General features: G+C 43.0%; 1 protein-coding gene across 1 annotated transcript in view; it reads right to left on the reverse strand.

The window, feature by feature from the left end:
- LOC126236853 (uncharacterized) overlaps nt 1–17991 on the reverse strand; it is a 130860-nt gene extending 112869 nt beyond the window's left edge. The window contains exon 1 of the mRNA XM_049946462.1: nt 17849–17991. Coding sequence (XP_049802419.1) covers nt 17849–17918 — 70 coding nt within the window. The 5' untranslated portion in view covers nt 17919–17991. The remainder of the gene's footprint in view (nt 1–17848) is intronic.
- Between the last annotated feature and the right edge of the window lie 692 nt (nt 17992–18683).

An 18683-nucleotide genomic window follows, 5' to 3' on the forward strand; every position in this document is an offset into this window, starting at 1 on the left:
CTTATCTTCATATAAGATATACATTAAATGGACAAATATCAGATCTCATGCTCATACCACCGCTGCTGAAAACCGGAACGATCTGACCGTCACTATGGGCACCTGACTAAACAGACCGGCATTGCTCACTTCATGATCACAGGCCCCGCGCCATTTCCAGGGGACAACGGCTCATGTCGTTCAGTCTTCCATAATTTACTATGTAACCGTGCTGTAATAGGTATAAACACTTAAAAACCACTTGTAGTCGAGCCGGAACCGGGAGTGTAAACAAAACCACAGGATACCAGACAACCGGAGTATCTGCTCTCAGTAACCTCTAGATCTAAACAATACCGTGAGAAATTCTGCAATCACAGTTTCTCGAAGTACAGACAGCTATGGAACCGAAGAAACTTGCGTGTGTCGCTCAGACCAGACGCCAGTTACGTAAACCACTGCCACACAACTGGGACCGGATTATGTGGCTTTTCATCATTAGGGCGCAGCAGTGAACCCGCTACATTCAGAGATATGTGAACACAAATGGTATTCCAAGTATAATAACGCAATAACTGAGAAGTCGGACGTATTACTCAAGAATGGTGCATCTTTTAAAAATATAGGTAAGGAGGAAATCAAGAGTAGATAAGTCTAGAACAGCTGATGTGTTAAAATCTTTGTTTCCTGGACTTACGGCTCCGCGAAAGCTATGTAGTAATGTGGAACATTCGTATTGACGAATAATTTACATCAGTTTTTTGTCGTTTAAGTAGTGGAATATTCCGATAATCACTGAAAGTATCGATCTCATCACGTCACGTGATAGTGACACTAACTGTATAAAATTGCAATGTATTGCCGCTTCTTTGGGTGATCTGTTTTTAGAGCTGTTCTCCCTGAGAATTGAATCTCCATAGATATTTCTCTTTTCCTCCTTTTTTAAGATTATACCATCTGATCTACTACGGTATATCTCTATGAATATCACAATCATAAGAAGTTTGTAATGTACTTCACATATCCCTGGGCTGGCCAAAATTCCATTGGATTACGAAAAGTATATGTCGTAACTATGGGACAGGCAAAGAGATCAGCGGTATTTATGACGTACGTATCATCAGGCATGTAAATCCTGTTATATTTGTTGGAACATTGCTTAGGAATAAGTGCAAATAACACAGGTATGTGAAACATGCCGGATGATACGTACATCATAAATATCGCTTCAAACCTCACTGGTTAATTAATGAGTGAGTAGAATAAGTAATTGCACTGTATTGTATTGATTCTGGATTGAGGAAAAATTACACAACTTAGAGTTGGCCATATGTTAATTTCACGTACAATGCTGTATATTTATCTACTAAAAAGTACTTTAAACAACGTCAATGACTAGCTGGATGCAGCGAGTATTTACACTCCTGGAAATGGAAAAAAGAACACATTGACACCGGTGTGTCAGACCCACCATACTTGCTCCGGACACTGCGAGAGGGCTGTACAAGCAATGATCACACGCACGGCACAGCGGACACACCAGGACCCGCGGTGTTGGCCGTCGAATGGCGCTAGCTGCGCAGCATTTGTGCACCGCCGCCGTCAGTGTCAGCCAGTTTGCCGTGGCATACGGAGCTCCATCGCAGTCTTTAACACTGGTAGCATGCCGCGACAGCGTGGACGTGAACCGTATGTGCAGTTGACGGACTTTGAGCGAGGGCGTATAGTGGGCATGCGGGAGGCCGGGTGGACGTACCGCCGAATTGCTCAACACGTGGGGCGTGAGGTCTCCACAGTACATCGATGTTGTCGCCAGTGGTCGGCGGAAGGTGCACGTGCCCGTCGACCTGGGACCGGACCGCAGCGACGCACGGATGCACGCCAAGACCGTAGGATCCTACGCAGTGCCGTAGGGGACCGCACCGCCACTTCCCAGCAAATTAGGGACACTGTTGCTCCTGGGGTATCGGCGAGGACCATTCGCAACCGTCTCCATGAAGCTGGGCTACGGTCCCGCACACCGTTAGGCCGTCTTCCGCTCACGCAGCCCGCCTCCAGTGGTGTCGCGACAGGCGTGAATGGAGGCACGAATGGAGACGTGTCGTCTTCAGCGATGAGAGTCGCTTCTGCCTTGGTGCCAATGATGGTCGTATGCGTGTTCGGCGCCGTGCAGGTGAGCGCCACAATCAGGACTGCATACGACCGAGGCACACAGGGCCAACACCCGGCATCATGGTGTGGGGAGCGATCTCCTACACTGGCCGTACACCACTGGTGATCGTCGAGGGGACACTGAATAGTGCACGGTACATCCAAACCGTCATCGAACCCATCGTTCTACCATTCCTAGACCGGCAAGGGAACTTGCTGTTCCAACAGGACAATGCACGTCCGCATGTATCCCGTGCCACCCAACGTGCTCTAGAAGGTGTAAGTCAACTACCCTGGCCAGCAAGATCTCCGGATCTGTCCCCCATTGAGCATGTTTGGGACTGGATGAAGCGTCGTCTCACGCGGTATGCACGTCCAGCACGAACGCTGGTCCAACTGAGGCGCCAGGTGGAAATGGCATGGCAAGCCGTTCCACGGGACTACATCCAGCATCTCTACGATCGTCTCCATGGGAGAATAGCAGCCTGCATTGCTGCGGAAGGTGGATATACACTGTACTAGTGCCGACATTGTGCATGCTCTGTTGCCTGTGTCTATGTGCCTGTGGTTCTGTCAGTGTGATCATGTGATGTATCTGACCCCAGGAATGTGTCAATAAAGTTTCCCCTTCCTGGGACAATGAATTCACGGTGTTCTTATTTCAATTTCCAGGAGTGTATTTATGGATGAAGCGAATATTATCTAGAGGTTTGTTACTGTTTTTTTTTTTTTTAATGAGCAGGCAGCTTCATTGTATACTAAGATAAACAGGTACTGTAAAGATGTAACAACTACCGAATAAAATAAATTGCTCCTAACCTTCCTGTTCTACCGGACACTGAGTCCAAAGACTAAAAAAAGGTCAACTGCTTATAACAGGAATTTCTTTGACCAAGACAATCTGACACTGTCATTCAGTCAAGATGGTGTACACAATAATGAAACAAAGCAGTAGCCTCTGCCAGAAGTATCGACTCTTAGACAATGTGTCTAATAGTGTATTTTAATACGACAGTATGCCGTCCTGGGCAATTCATAACACTTGTAAGTAAGCATTACAAATATGGATTGTTATACCGTTACATCACTTGTTATGTATTTCACTGTTATTGTCTAAACTGCTTTCAGAAAACACTTGATAATGGCACATTGCAGCCGAAATCATGATTGTGTAAGTGTAAATATGACACTGTAAATAAACAACAGCCTAATGGCGGTACTGACTTTAAACATAATAGAAACTGTCACAGAAAATAACGGAATAACCATAGTGTAAATGTAACACTAATGGCAGAAAGGAAAATGAAAAAAGTGTCAGAAAACAGAAAGACAACAAGTACATGAAATAAAGTACAACTTACGACGCTAATTTGAAACACTGATATTGACACTTGTTAATGGAATAATCACGACTCATATGTAGAGATGACGTTTTTCATCATTAAACCGTAGAATGTCTTAATTATTGACGCACACTTTGCGGTATGTTAAAACTAACATTGTTCTATGTTTGACACTCATTTTTGGCTCCTCTTCTCAATTTCTCATCAGTAAACACAAATTTGTGATTGTTTACAGATGTTATACAAGATTGCGAGAAATATAGGATATTATTCATTTTGTTCTAAGATATTGTTTACTTACATACCGCCTGACATGTCACTGTGGTTTATTTGCTCAGATGCTTTTGCGCTGGATTATGATTACGGCAGAGCTACCTTACAATTAAGCTTGTTAATGCACTGTTTCCTGCCCAAAAGATGCATACCGGAAATGACTCATTTCTTATCAACGGATGTTTGCTTATGAATGGCATATGTACAAGGTAAACATTGGAAGTTCGGAGATCTAAATCCGTACCATGCACATAGGGCTTGCTGTAGTGAAGTATAAATCATTCATGATTTGGCCAGTTGTATTTTCAACCTGCGGAAGATTGCAGAAGACGGACACGTACAGAAGATGAATACAAGGATAGATTATATGAAGATGATGCAACTGTCGGAACAGGTCACAGCTGCAAACATTTTTTGTGCATTTTACTCCTAATAACGTTGTTTTGTGGGAAATATGAATTGCTGACACTTTGTGCTCATATGGCTAAGGTAAACGAAATTAATGATTTCAGGTTTCAGTACATTATTGGTGTAATTACTGAGGGCAGGAATTTCGAAGTTGGGTGGCTTTACCTACATGAACTAAAATTCCTCGAGAATTATGTAGATACGATCAGTCATAATCAAAATGAGACCCTTACTCAGCCTATTAGTAATTGTCGTCGTTAAGCTCCTAGTACAGGTGGGCTGCAGTTGGCTCCGTCTGAACTGTTACGGCCTAATTCGTATTTGTATCCCTCTGATGAATATGATAATGGCTTGTGCAGTACGTGCCGTACGAGAAACACTCTGAATGAATACCAGAGGAAAGAAATTAAAATTTGAAACTTAATGCTAAATGTAACTTCTTCTCCTCGAAAAGCACCAAAGGGACCACTGATCTTAACGTCTGTATGCGGCAGAAGGACCACCACTAACGTTATCACATAACATTAAGCGATGAGACACTGTGGAAAAATTTGCTGTTTAACCTCGTATACTACCGTAAGCTCTTGCCGGTCAAATACCACTATTACATATTTTTACGTCATCAAATATCTATCCGGCTGTCTCTGGGTCGAAGTTCACCGCAATAGCTTGCGCTAGAGTCATGGCCTACGATAGTGAGTCCCTCCAGTTACAAAAGTAATAAAAATTATATATTTCTGTATCTACACATCTGTGTGTTTCATATATCAGAGTAAACTTTTACATCTGTTGGCGATTCATATCTGAATGCAAAATGCTGGTTCTACGTACATTTACTAATAGTTCTATGAACTTTTAGTGATCAAAGCTAGGGTTAACAACAAATAAAAATTTCTTAGTAAATGTCTTAGGGACAATACCACATGTGATTTGTCGTCAGCTATCGAAAATACCACTGAAGTCAATAATGAAAAATCGATTATAGCATCTACTTCACCAAAACAGAATGTTCACTTCGGTCTGCCTTATACTTGTACCAGATCCGAGCATTAGAAAATGTAACCTAAAGTCAGAATTACAGGGCCGTGGAAGAACTGGCGAGGCAGTGACAGGAATAACATCAGCGCTGTTATTCGTATTGTATGGAACTAAAGTAACTAATGTGCGCCCTGCAAAGTAGGTATAATATCATCTGAAATAACATAAATTTCAAAGCCTCAACAATCTCAGGTGAAAAAAATCCTCATGTAAGGAAATTCAGTTATGTAGAGGTAAATATTCAGCAGGAACCGTGACATAATTTTCGTAGAATAATATGTTTCACCTGTCGACCTTCCATTTCATTACCTGTAATTTTTATCCAAACATAACATTTATCGTGAGGCAACTATTTCTTTTTTTGTGGAAAAATCGTTGGTGAAAATCAGTGGTTAAAATAGAACACTTAAAATTAATTATAAAATAGTCTGGATCTCAAAGACACGTTTATTACAAGCTGACCAGTTTCGATTTACACATGATCATTTCCAGACTTTCAAAACTACACTGACAGACAAAGGCTGTACCAGTAGCAGGAATCGCTTGACGACAACCAGCTGCTCAACTACTTGACTGTCGTCATCCAGTGATTCCTGCTCCGTGCACAAGCGTTGTGTATCAATGTGGTTTTGAAGGTCTGAAGATAATCATGTGATGATCGAAACTGGTCAGCTTGTAATAAACGTGTCTTTGAGATCTAGGCTGCTTTTAATTAATTTTAATTACATATTTACCGGTACACGCCCATCTTAAAGAAAGATAAAATGGATGTATGAAATCGATAAGCTAAGCATAACATTTTAAGTCGATCATACATGCTCTGTTTTCGGAAAGTGTTGGCAGACGTATATGCGTCCGAGAGCAACCAGTAGTCCAGCCTCTCAGCATTTATCTCTCATGATCTAGCCGTCGACGTCACTTTGAACTCAATGACGCATATGATTCTGTGCCCCACTGCAATTTCTACGTGATATAAATTTATTCTGTATTATACCTGGCTGTATGGTCTAGTGGTAAAGCGGGTACCTGGAAACCCAAAGGTTGCGGGATCGAGTCATTGTCAGACCACGGGTTGCAGTTTGCCTTTAATATAGCGTTCACTTTTCAGTGAAGTGAAAATTCGCCAGGAATGAGACATCGTTCGGATTCTGCAGTAGGATAACTGGGATAGGGGTACTGATGAGGCGCAAGCCGCCAAACTGGGGTCCTATGGGAAGACTGGGGCCTAGTCGTTGAACTACACGGAATAATAATAATAATAATAATAATACACTACTGGCCATTAAAATTGCGACACCACGAAGATGACGTGCTACAGATACGAAATTTAACCGACAGGAAGAAGATGCTGTGACATGCAAATGATTAGCTTTTCAGAGCATTCACACACGTGCTGACATGAGGAAAGTTTCCAACCGATTTCTCATACACAAACAGCAGATGACCGGCGTTGCCCGGTGAAACGTTGTTGTGATGCCGCGTGTAGGGAGAAGAAATGCTTACCATCACGTTTCAGACTTTGATAAAGTTCGGATTGTAGCCTATCGCGATTGCGGTTTATCGTATCGCGACATTGCTGCTCGCGTTGGTCGGCATCCAATGAATGTTAGCAGTATATGGAATCGGTGGCTTCAGGAGGGTAATACGGAATGCCGCGCTGGATCCCAACGGCCTCGTATCACTAGCAGTCGAGATGACAGGCATCTTATCCGCATGGCTGTAGCGGATCGTGCAGCCACGTGTCGATCCCTGAGTCAACAGATGGAGACGTTTGCTAGACAACAACCATCTGCAGGAACAGTTCGACGACGTATGCAGCAGCATGGACTATCAGCTTGAAGACCATGCCTGCAGTTACCCTTGACGCTGCATCACAGACAGGAGCACCTGCGATGGTGTACTCAACGACGAACCTGGGTGCACGAATGGCAAAACGTCATTTTTTCGGATAAATCCAGGTTCTGTTTACAGCATCATGATCGTCGCATCCGTGTTTGGCGACATCGCAGCGAATGCACATTGGAAGCGTGTATTCGTCATCGCCATACTGGCGTATCACCCGGCGTGATGGTATGGGGTGCCATTGGTTACACGTCTCGGTCACCTCATGTTCGCACTGACACTTTGAACAGTGGACTTTACATTTCAGATGTGTTACCACCCGTGGCTCCACCCTTCATTCGATCCCTCTGAAACCCTACATTTCAGCAGGATAATGCACGACCGCATGTTGCAGGTCCTGTACGGGACTTTCTGGGTACAGAAAATGTTCGACTGCTGCCCTGGCCAGCACATTCTCCAGATCTTTCACCAATAGAAAATGTCTGGTCAGTGGTGGCCGAGCAACTGGCTCGTCACAATACTCCAGTCACTACTCTTGATGAACTGTGGTATCGTGTTGAAGCTGCATGGGCAGCTGTACCTGTACACGCCCTCCAATGCCCAGGCGTATCAAGGACGTTATTACGCCCAGAAGTGGTCGTTCTGGGTACTGACTTCTCGGGATCTATTCACCCAAATTGCGTGAAAACGTATTCGCATGTCAGTTCTAGTATAATATATTTGTCCAATGAATACCCGTTTATCATCGACATTTCTTCTTCGTGTAGCAATTTTAAAGGCTAGTAGTGTAATAATAATCGTTTTAGACGTTTCGGTAATTGTCGTCATCGGATAGAAATCGTGTGAATTCGAAATTAAAGTTTCGAGCTCACTGAACATGTTTCCATCTTCTGCCTCAAGATCAAGACCAGGTGTTCTCCTCACAAAACTGAATTTCTTTTATAGTGAGGAGAGGTTACTTATATGAGGTCACCAGACGAGAAATTAGTCACTCGAGTGCGGACGGACAGACGAATTGTTAAGCTTTAGAGACGCCGCAGAAATCCAGTCACGTGGTGAACCGCGCGCCCACTGCCTCTACGTGAGCATAATGCAGCAGCGGTCAATGAGACATTTATGTTTCAAGCGGGAGTTCTACGTAAACGCTGGTAATTATAAGGACGTGACAGCATGGAAAAAGGGCCAAACGTGTTTGTCCGTGCCCATGACCATATGGTATGTGAAGTTCCTGGATTTGTTGGTATTTCGCGACCGACTGTTCAGCGTGTCTAAAAGCAGTGGTGCTGACACACGTGACCACGAAACGCTATGTCAGGATTGTGGTCGGAAACAGATTTTGACTCTGCCTCGTGATGACTGGGTGTTGTGTGATGTCCTTAGGTTAGTTAGGTTTAAGTAGTTCTAAGTTCTAGGGGACTGATGACCTTAGCTGTTAAGTCCCATAGTGCTCAGAGCCATTTGAACCATTTTTTTTAACAGATTTTGATTGAGAGGGACCAGAGATGCGTTTCAAGGCTTGTGAATCAAAATCACCTCCAAACCCTAAAGGAATTGCTGCAGGCAGTGACTGAAGGTCCGTTCTACCTGTTACAGAGAAAACATTGAAGCAGGAACTGTAAGCAATGAACATTTGGAGTCGGTAACCTCACAAGTGGCCATTACTCTCGCAGGCACGTAAAGAGGAAACAGTAAAGTTCATCGGGCTGTAAGAACGTGTTTCTGGTTTTCTCAACACTCAATACTCCCTCTCAACATTACATCTCGATTGGACTGCAAAATCACCAGCCTTGAACCCCACACGAAATCTGTGAAACATGGTGGAACAGCCGGTAAAACGCTGACATCATCATCTGGGAAATTTGGTGGATTTTCGCGATCAAATCCTCAGCGAGTAGCTTAACCTGAATGCAACGGTGCTGTGCAACCTGCTGGGCTCACTTCCTAACCAAATACAGGCACTTATCGACTCCAGGTGCTGATTTAGTCGGTATTAAATGATGCTTGTAATGATTTCTGTGGGGATGAATATTTTTTCTCCATTGGACTTACTTCACTAAGAGTGCAATTCCCCACCTTCGCATTTAATGTTTTAAGAGTGCCGTTATAAGGGAACGAACTGTCTTCTGACCGTTTTATAAAAGTGGTTGCAACTGCTCGAGATGTCCCAGTTTACTCACTTTCTATCAACGTTATACACAAGCGTGGGAGATCTGTCGGCATGAACAGAGCTGAAATCCCCATCCAGCTGACCACATTTTGGATTTCCTTAGGTTTCTTAAATCTCAGAGAGCGAGCGCCAGGACCATTCATTACAGAGCGAAAAGATCGATTTCTTTCCCAATTCTGATCCAAGTGAGCTATTGCTTCGTCTCTAAAAGTACTGGATGTCTTTGAGAAGCGAAATTTCAGCACTGCTTCTACCCAATAAACACATCTCCTGTTCGTCTGTTGAGGATACTTGTCCTGCTGTTGTGTCTAGTCGCAATGCTATGCCTGAAAGATGAGACTTGCCTACATATGAGAATGTGGATTCCAACCCCTACAATCTTTACCATTTTTACGAGAAATTAACCTCTGGGGGTTCCTCGGAGAATATTCTGAATGTTCAAGGCAGAATCAAAGCTTTATTTTGATAAAATTCTTTTGCATTTTTGGAAGTGTGGTGGTGAAATATTGTACGCGGCCGTCGTAGTGGTAAGTCATTTCGCTCTTATCTGAGTCTAATATCGGTTTACACAGTTTAACAGAAGACTACCACACTTCTGAATGAAGGTTATTCAGTGCCCACCTACCCAACAACGTTCTTTTCCCTCGGATTTTGTTATAGCTGGAGTAACTAACGAAGGTGTCCGAGTTTAAGCTTGTTCTGCGCGCCTATGTCACGCATTCCCCGACAGCCAAGGAGGGGTCAGAAGTGTTCGGAGCGCTCTCATGTGGATGTCATACCTATGAGCGTTAAACGTGCTCATAGCGAGTAATGAAGAGAATTTTTAACCCTTCCATCGCTGATGGTGGTAGTAAGCGATAAATTTTGTAGAAGCAATCGAGAGAGATAATTTACATGATACACGCTTCGTTCAGTCGCAAAGCAAGTATATCGCGTACCGATACTGTCGCTTAGAATCGGCAACGATGCTACTATCCTCGATAAGCATGAACTTCCACAGTTCGTGAATCTGACTATAACAGCCACTGAAAATCCACCGTCATGTACGCAGTCGAATTCGAAAGCGTGAAGTTAATGCCTTCTAAGTTTCCCCGCCTGTGTCGTCGTCTGAGGTCTCCATTTCAGTTCTCTTCATACGCACACACGAGCTTAACCGACAGAGAGACTGTACACAACCTTATGTACACAACCTTATGTAGTTGGGACGCCACTTTCAGCTGTACTTGTAGGTCTTATTTTTATTGCGAACAATTTCGGTGTTCATTTACATCATCTTCAGGTAACCGCCGTCGTCGTTGCTATTCTTATTGTCATCGGTCTGAAAACTGGTTTCATATAGCTCTCCATGTCAGTCTATCCTATGCAAGCCTCTTCACCTTTGATGACCTCCTTACTGTATTCATGTCTAGGCCTCCCTTTACAATTTTTACCCCCCCCCCCCTCCCCAACACACACTTCCCACTATTACAAAACTGTTGCTTGATGTCTCAGAATGAATAAATTTGTCTCTGACAGAACTACAAAATCATCGGCAAACATCCTAGTTTTAACTTCCTTCCAAATTTCTCCTTTGTTTCCTTTACTGCTTGCTCAATGTACAGATGGAGTAACATCAGGAATAGGCCATAGGGCTCTCACACTCCCTTCTCAAGTACTACATTCCTTACTCGTAAAACTGCAGTCTCGTTTCTGTGCAAACTTCCTGTGCGAACTTACACTCTCTGTATCTTATCCCTGATACTTTGAAAATTTCAATGTATTCCAGTGATCAATCTCGATTTTTTTTTTCTGAATCTTCAAATGCTGTAAATATAGGCTCGCCTTTCTTCAAGCTTCTTTCCAAAATGGGACTCACAATCAGTACTTCCTCGCGTTTTTCCAGACTGATCTTCCCAGAGGTCATCTACCAGTATTTCCAGTCTTCTATAAATAATTCGTCTCAATATTTTGTAAACATGAATTATTAAAGTGATGGTTCGGTACAAATCATAGCTGTCAGCACACGCCCTCCTTACAACTGGAATTATTACATCATTAGATGTATGATAGAGGGTATAAGAAAACGCTATACATTATGTGAACCCTGCTTTTCCGTTTGTCGTGCGAATTATGAGATATACGAGGGTTGTTTTTTAAGTAAGGGCCGTTTTTATTTTTAAAAAAAGATACAAATACTTTTGTAAAAAAACTTTTATTTTCTGATTCTACACACTTTTACCTATTTTTCTACATAGTTGCCTTGTTTATTTAAGCACTTTTCATACCGTACAACTAAGTTTTTAATTCCGTCTTCAAAGAATTCGGCCGCCTGCTCCGACAGCCAAGAGTTCACGGCCGCTTTCACTTCATCGTCGTCATTGAAGCGCTGCCCGCCAAGATGGTGTTTCAGGTATCGGAAAAGGTGAAAATCGCTAGGAGCAAGGTCAGGGCTGTATGGTGCATGGTCCAAAACTTCCCAGCCAAAAGAATCAATCAAATCCCAAGTCTTTTGAGAGGTGTGAGGCCTAGCGTTATCGTGCAGGAGCAAAACTCCTTTTGTCACCATGCCGCGCCTTTTGTTTTGAATTGCTCTGCGGAGCTTCTTTAGAGTTGCACAGTAGGCATCTGAGTTGATTGTTGCTCCTCGTGGGATAAAGTCCACTAGCAAAACACCGCGCCGGTACCAGAACATAGTTGCCATAATCTTGCGCATTGACAGCGTCTGTTTGGCTTTGACCTTGACGGGTGAGGTTGTGTGTCGCCATTCCATCGATTGTCGCTTGCTTTCGGGAGTGATATGGGATACCCATGTTTCATCTCCAGTGACAATTTGACTCAACATGTCATCCCCTTCTTCCTCGTAACGAATCAAAAAGTCCAATGAAGTGGCAAATCTCTTCCCTTTGTGGTTCTCTGTGAGGAGTCTGGGTACCCACCGAGAACACAGTTTCTTAAAGTTTAGGTTTTCAGACACAATTTTGTACAAAACCGATCTTGAAACTTGTGGAAATTCCAAAGAAAGAGTGAATATTGTGAATCTTCTGTCCTCACGAATCTTTGTTTCGACTGCAGCCACCAAATCATCAGTGATCACAGAGGGCCGGCCTGAGCGTTCTTCGTCATGGACGTTTTGACGGCCATTTTTAAACTTTCTAACCCATTGACGCACTTTACCTTCAGTCATTGCATTCAAGCCATAAACTTCTGTTAACTGACGATGAATTTCTGCAGCTGACAGGCTTCTCGCGGTCAAAAAACGTATCACTGACCGTATTTCACACGCGGCGGGCGATTCAATAATCGTAAACATTATAAAGTAGCACAGTGATGCGTACACGTCAGCTACAGCGCTGCAACTTGCATCAGTGTGAACGGGAAGGATGCCGGCAAGTGGCGCGGTGGCTTGTTGCGGCGTCCGCGCGAACTACGGGACTATACGCGCGAACGGCCCTTACTTAAAAAACAACCCTCGTATATATAATGGTGATTAACCTGTATGCGCAGGATCATAGCATCATAGACGAGCCTGAAAAGGTATAAACATCGAAATCGTTTGCAATAAAAATGAGGCCTGTGAGTACAGATTAAAGTGTCACCCTTACTAAATAAATGTACAGTAACCAGTGGTCCTATGATCTCACAACAACGAAAGACACTTATCTTTTAATTATTGCCAGCCCAGCTCGCTTATCCTATCCGTGCCACTCTCTCCAGTATTTCGCGATAGTAAAAAAACGAGCAGACCTTCTTTGATCTTTTTTCAATGTCCTCCGTTTATCCTATCTGGTAATGAACCCATTCCGCGTAGCAATTCTTTGGTAGAGCACGGACAACCGTACTCCCTGTAGCATATTTGTTACATCTCCTTTTCTGTCAATAAAAGGCGCTCTTTTGTTCGCCTTCCTCACAAGGTTTTATATGTGATGTTTCGAATTGAAGTTGTCCATAATTATAGTCCCTAGGTAACTAGTTGAATCGACAACTTTCAAACGTGTATTTTTTTATCATTTAACCGAAATTTAACGGATTCTTTTTAGTAATAATATGGAGGATTTCACACTTCTTATTGTTAAGGCTCAGTTGCCACTTTTCGAACTATATAGAGATCTTGTCTAAGTCATTTCGTGATTTCTATGTATTTTCTAGTTAGTACTAGTCGGTAAACGACTAAATCATCTGCAAAGAACCTAGGAGGGCTCTTCACATTGTCTTTCAAATCGTTTATGTTGTTTAGAAACAGAACACGACCTGTAACACCTCCTTGGAGAGCGTTAGATATCTTTTCTGTTTCACTCGATGACTTTATTTCAGTTACTACAAACTATGTCCTTTCAGACAGGTAATCATGAATGCAGTTGCACCACTATTGAGACGATAGGCGCGCAATTTGATTAGAAGCCGCTTCTGTCGGATGGTCACCGGCAGTGTTAACTTATGCAATGTTTTTCGAGCCATACCAGTGAACGCTCTCTTCAACAAAGCTCGCCAAAAGATAACGGCCAAGTCTCTTGGCGAAATATTAAAGAGCGTTGGCAATTCCATCCGATGCAAACCACCAATACGGAAATTAGCAAGACAGTACAGTATTTCTCTGGTGACACGAGAAAAGTTCATTGTCTATAAAAGCCTTCTACAGTGTAAAACTGAGTGATTTAAACGGATTATAAATAGCCCTCCGGAGGAGTAGGTGCCGAGTAAGTGGATTGAGAATGGAAAACACTCACCGTGGTTTATTAATAAAATTCGGACGGTGTTGAGAAAGAAAAGCATGTTGCACTCTCGGCTCAAAAGAGGACGCGCAGATGACAACAGGCAGAACTTGGTAGCAATTCGTGAGTCTGCAAAACTATCGATTAGCGAAGCACAGAACAACTACCACCGTGATACCTTAGCAAAAGATCTCCCCGAGAAACCGAAAAAATTCTGGTCCTACGTAAAATCGCTAAACGTGTCGAAGGATTCTATCCAGTCACTCATGGACCAATCTGGTGCGGCAACAGAGAAAAGCAGAATGAAAGCTGAAGTATTAAATTTCGTGTTTAAGAAATCGTTCACGCAGAATGATCGTAAAAACGTACCGACGTCCGACCATCGCACAGACGCCCTTATAGTTGACTTAGTAACAAGCATCCCTGCCAGTATAGAAGCAACTTAATGAGCTGAAAACAAGTAAGTCGCCAGGTCCGAATGGAGTCGCAGTTCGGTTTAGGGCATTGGCCCTTTACTTAGCTTGCATTTATCACGAATCCCTCGCCAGGAGCAAAGTCCCAAGTGACTGGAAAAAAGGGGCAGGTGACTCCTGTATATAAGAAAATTAAAGAACGGACCCGCAAAATTTCAGACCAGTTTCCTTTGCCGGTATTTGATGTATAATTCTTGAACATATTGTCATGTCAAATATAATACATTCTCTTGAGAGGAAAAAGCTTCTCTTTTAGAAATTATAGTTCGTGCGAAATTCAGCCCGCAATTTTCTCGCATGGTATCCTACGAACCATGGATGAAGGGCAATAGCCAGATTCCCTTTTCCTAGATTTTTTAAAAGCCTTCGACATGGTGCACCACCAGACTGTTAACGAAGTAAGAAGCATAATGAGTAGGTTCCCAGGGTCCGTATGTATCGACGACTTCTTAAGTTACAGAACGCGGTATGTTGTTCTAGACAGCGAGTGTTCATCAGAGACAAGGGTATCGTCTGGGAAGCCCCAGAGAAGTGTGATACGACGCTCTTATTGCCCACAGGCCTAAACATAGATCTGAGGAACAGAGTGGGCAGCAACGTGCGGCTGTTTGCTGGTGACGCTGTGGTGTACGGGGAGGTGTCGTCGTTAAGTGTCTATAGCGGGATATAAGATAACTTAGACAAAATTTCTAGCTGGTTTGATGAATGGCAGCTAGCTCTAACTGTAGAAAAATATAAGTTAATGTAGATGAGTAGGAAAGACAATCCCGTAATGTTCCTATACAGTATTAGTGGTGTTCTGCTTGAGGCAGACGCTTCGATGAAATATCTAGGCACAACGTTGCAGAGGGACAAGAAATGGAACGAGCACTAAAGGATGGTAGTTGGGTAGCCGAATGGTCGATTTCGTTTCATTGGGAGAATTTTTAAGGAAGCGTGGTTCCTTTAGGAGGCCGGGTATGGAACACTAGTGTGAACCGTTCTTGAGTAACTGCTCGTGTTTTTTGGATCCCTGCCAGGTAGGACTAAAGAAAGACACTGAAGCAATTCTAAGGCGGCCTCCTAGATTTGTTGCCGATAGGTTAGATCAACACTTGAGTATTACGAAGATGCTTCAGGAACTCAAACGGAAATCCCCGGACGGAAGGCTACGTTCGTTTAGAGGAAATTTAGCCAACCGGCATTTGAAGCTCATGCAGAACGATTCTACTGCCGGCGACGTATATTGCGCGTAAGGACTACGAGATAAGAGAAATTAAAAAGTTAACTCCAAGGCTGCAATGTTATCTTCGTCTGCTTGCATTTACAGATTTCTGCACAACAAGCTTTCCTGTTTTGGCTTGCAATGCTATTTTCCAGTGCACCTGTGGGTGTTGTGAATGGTTAATCTTATCTATGTCTTATTTATGATCAATACTGTCATTACATTTTTACTTACGTCTAAATGGAGTTGACGATCATATTGCATTCATGAGCCTACCGTGAGTTGTCTATTATGAAATAATATTATTATAATTATGTAAAGTTTTTTAATATGAAATTCTCTGTCATAATTGTTAAAGACCCATTTGCCAGTTGATATCCTTAGGTGCTGTATGTTTACAGATCTTTCGTCTCTTAGAGTCAGGGATGGTGTGTGTGTGTGTGTGTTGCATAGATATTATTTGGGTAAAAATCTTTCCATACGTCTTATTTTCAATTTAGTGTGTTTATCCTGTCTCATGAGCGAAAATTTCAACAAAATGTTCTGTTGGGCGGCTGGTACTGGTGGAGGTTCGAGTCCTCCTTCGGGCATGGGTGTGTGTGTTTGTCCTTAGGATAATTTAGGTTAAGTGGTGTGTAAGCTTCGTATCTGATGACCTTAGCGGTTAAGTCTCATAAGTTTTCACACACATTTGAACATTTTTTTAATGTAATGAGGCGCTTGGGCTTCAGACCAATTTGTTCACTGAATAAGTAGTTCGGGAAATTTGTCGTTTGTGTGTACATCTCTAGTTCTCGTATTCACAGCATGTCCTCTAGACATTTTGTGTAAAATTCGTACAGTGTTTTCGATGCGTCAAGTTCCATAATAAAAACTACGGGACTACAATAACATTACGTCATAACAGACAGCTCATGGTGCCGTCTTATTGTCACTCCACGTAGACAAAAGTAAAAATGTAATTTAGAAAAATGTCGTTATTGATCATAAGTAAGACATAAATAAGATTAACAATTTACAACATCCACAGCTGCATTTAAAAATGACATTGTAAGCCAAAATAGGCAAACTTCTTATGCAGAAATCTCTAAATACAATCAAATAAAGATTACATCGCAGCTACAGGAATTGAGTTCTTATGTAGTTGTTGTTGTTGTGGTCTTCAGTCCTGAGACTGGTTTGATGCAGCTCTCCATGCTACTCTATCCTGTGCAAGCCTCTTCATCTCCCAGTACCTACTGCAGCTTACATCCTTCTGAATCTGCTTAGTGTATTCATCTCTTGGTCTCCCTCTTCGATTTTTACCCTCCACGCTGTCCTCCAATACTAAATTGGTGATCCCTCGATGTCTCAGAACAGGTCCTACCAACCGATCCCTTCTTCTAGCCAAGTTGTGCCACAAGTTCCTCTTCTCCCCAATTCTGTTCAATACCTCCTCATTACTCATGTGATCAACCCATCTAATCTTCAGCATTCTTCTGTAGCACCACATTTCGAAAGCTATTCTCTTCTTGTCTAAACTATTTATCGTCCACGTTTCACTTCCATACATGGCTACACTCCATATAAATACATTCAGAAACCCTGACATTTAAATCTATTCTCGATGTTAACAAATTTTTCTTCTTCAGAAACGCTTTCCTTGCCATTGCCAGTCTACATTTTATATCCTCTCTACTTCGACCATCATCAGTTATTTTGCTCCCTAAATAGCAAAACTCCTTTACTACTTTAAGTGTCTCATTTCCTAATCTAATTCCCTGAGCATCACTCGACTTAATTCGACTACATTCCATTATCCTCGTTTTGCTTTTGTTGATGTTCATCTTGTACCCTCCTTTCAAGACACTGTCCATTCCGTTCAGCTGCTCTTCCAAGTCCTTTCCGGTCTCTGACAGAATTACAATGTCATCGGCGAACCTCAGAGTTTTTATTTATTCTCCATGGATTTTAATACCTACTCCGTTTCTTTTGTTTCCTTTACTACTTGCTCAATATACAGGTTGAATAACATCGTGGATAGGCTACAATCATGTCTCACTCCCTTCCCAACCACTGCTTCCCTTTCATACCCTTCGACTCTTATAACTGCCATCTGGTTTCTGTACAAATTGTAAATAGCCACATAACATATTGTATTTCGACTTCGATCGTACTTCAGGCCCAGTCGATTTCCCCTCGCTCTGTTTGCAAGTGGGACAGCAAAGGAACTTAGTGGTACAAGGTACGATCTGCCACGCACCGCTTTGCGGAGTATGTATGTAGATGCAGACAGTACTGACCTGCTGCTAGGGCGGTGCCCCACATAACGGAGAAGGCGGCGAGCAGCGCGAGGCTGGAGGCGGGGCCCATGGCTGCGGGTTGCGGCTGGCTGCTGCGGCGGTCGCTGGCTGCACTGCGGCCCCCGCGGCCGGACAGGCAGGTGCTGGGTGGTCCGCGTGCCGATAAGATAGCCGCTGCGCACTTTCGCAACACCACTTGTCTGCTGGACGCTACGGCCAATACCGTACATTTCTTCATCGAACAATTTTTCAGTCTGACTGCGACATATCTTAGCGCCGTGACTGTAGCTCAGATAGAAATTTTCATAGTACGAGAAGAGATGACGTTTCACAGATGTTCTTGGTACGTTGGACGTTTTCAGCTGTCGTTTCGATCCAGGAAAGGAAACGTTAGCGACAGCCCCGGACATTTGCACAAGCCCCGCCCATTTACCCCCCTCCACACCTACCCCTCCGCCACGCCAACCAAGAGCGCATCAATGTGATCTTTGGTGGTCCTCATAGAGTAAATATCTCTGGAGTGAGCATTGCGTTCTGCGCATGTTGTCAACATTAAAGCAGGATTGTCACGTGATCTCGGGACTTCGCTGTGCGTGTGTGCTTTCTGCAGCGTTTGAAGTTTATAATACCAAGAGTTTTTGTTGTGTTTCACCATTTGTTGATAGTGTAATAGCGATGGTGAATTACGTTGTTGCTACGGATGCAAAGAAAAAGATGTGAAAGGAGGGATAGTAACTTTTCATGGGTACTTTCCATATAGCTCTAATTATAGTTTTCATTTTAGTAAGAGACACTGTATACGTTTAAAAATTTCGAGACGCATTATAATGAAGAC

The sequence above is a fragment of the Schistocerca nitens genome, chromosome 2, assembly GCF_023898315.1.
Source record: "Schistocerca nitens isolate TAMUIC-IGC-003100 chromosome 2, iqSchNite1.1, whole genome shotgun sequence".
In the NCBI taxonomy this organism is placed as follows: domain Eukaryota; kingdom Metazoa; phylum Arthropoda; class Insecta; order Orthoptera; family Acrididae; genus Schistocerca; species Schistocerca nitens.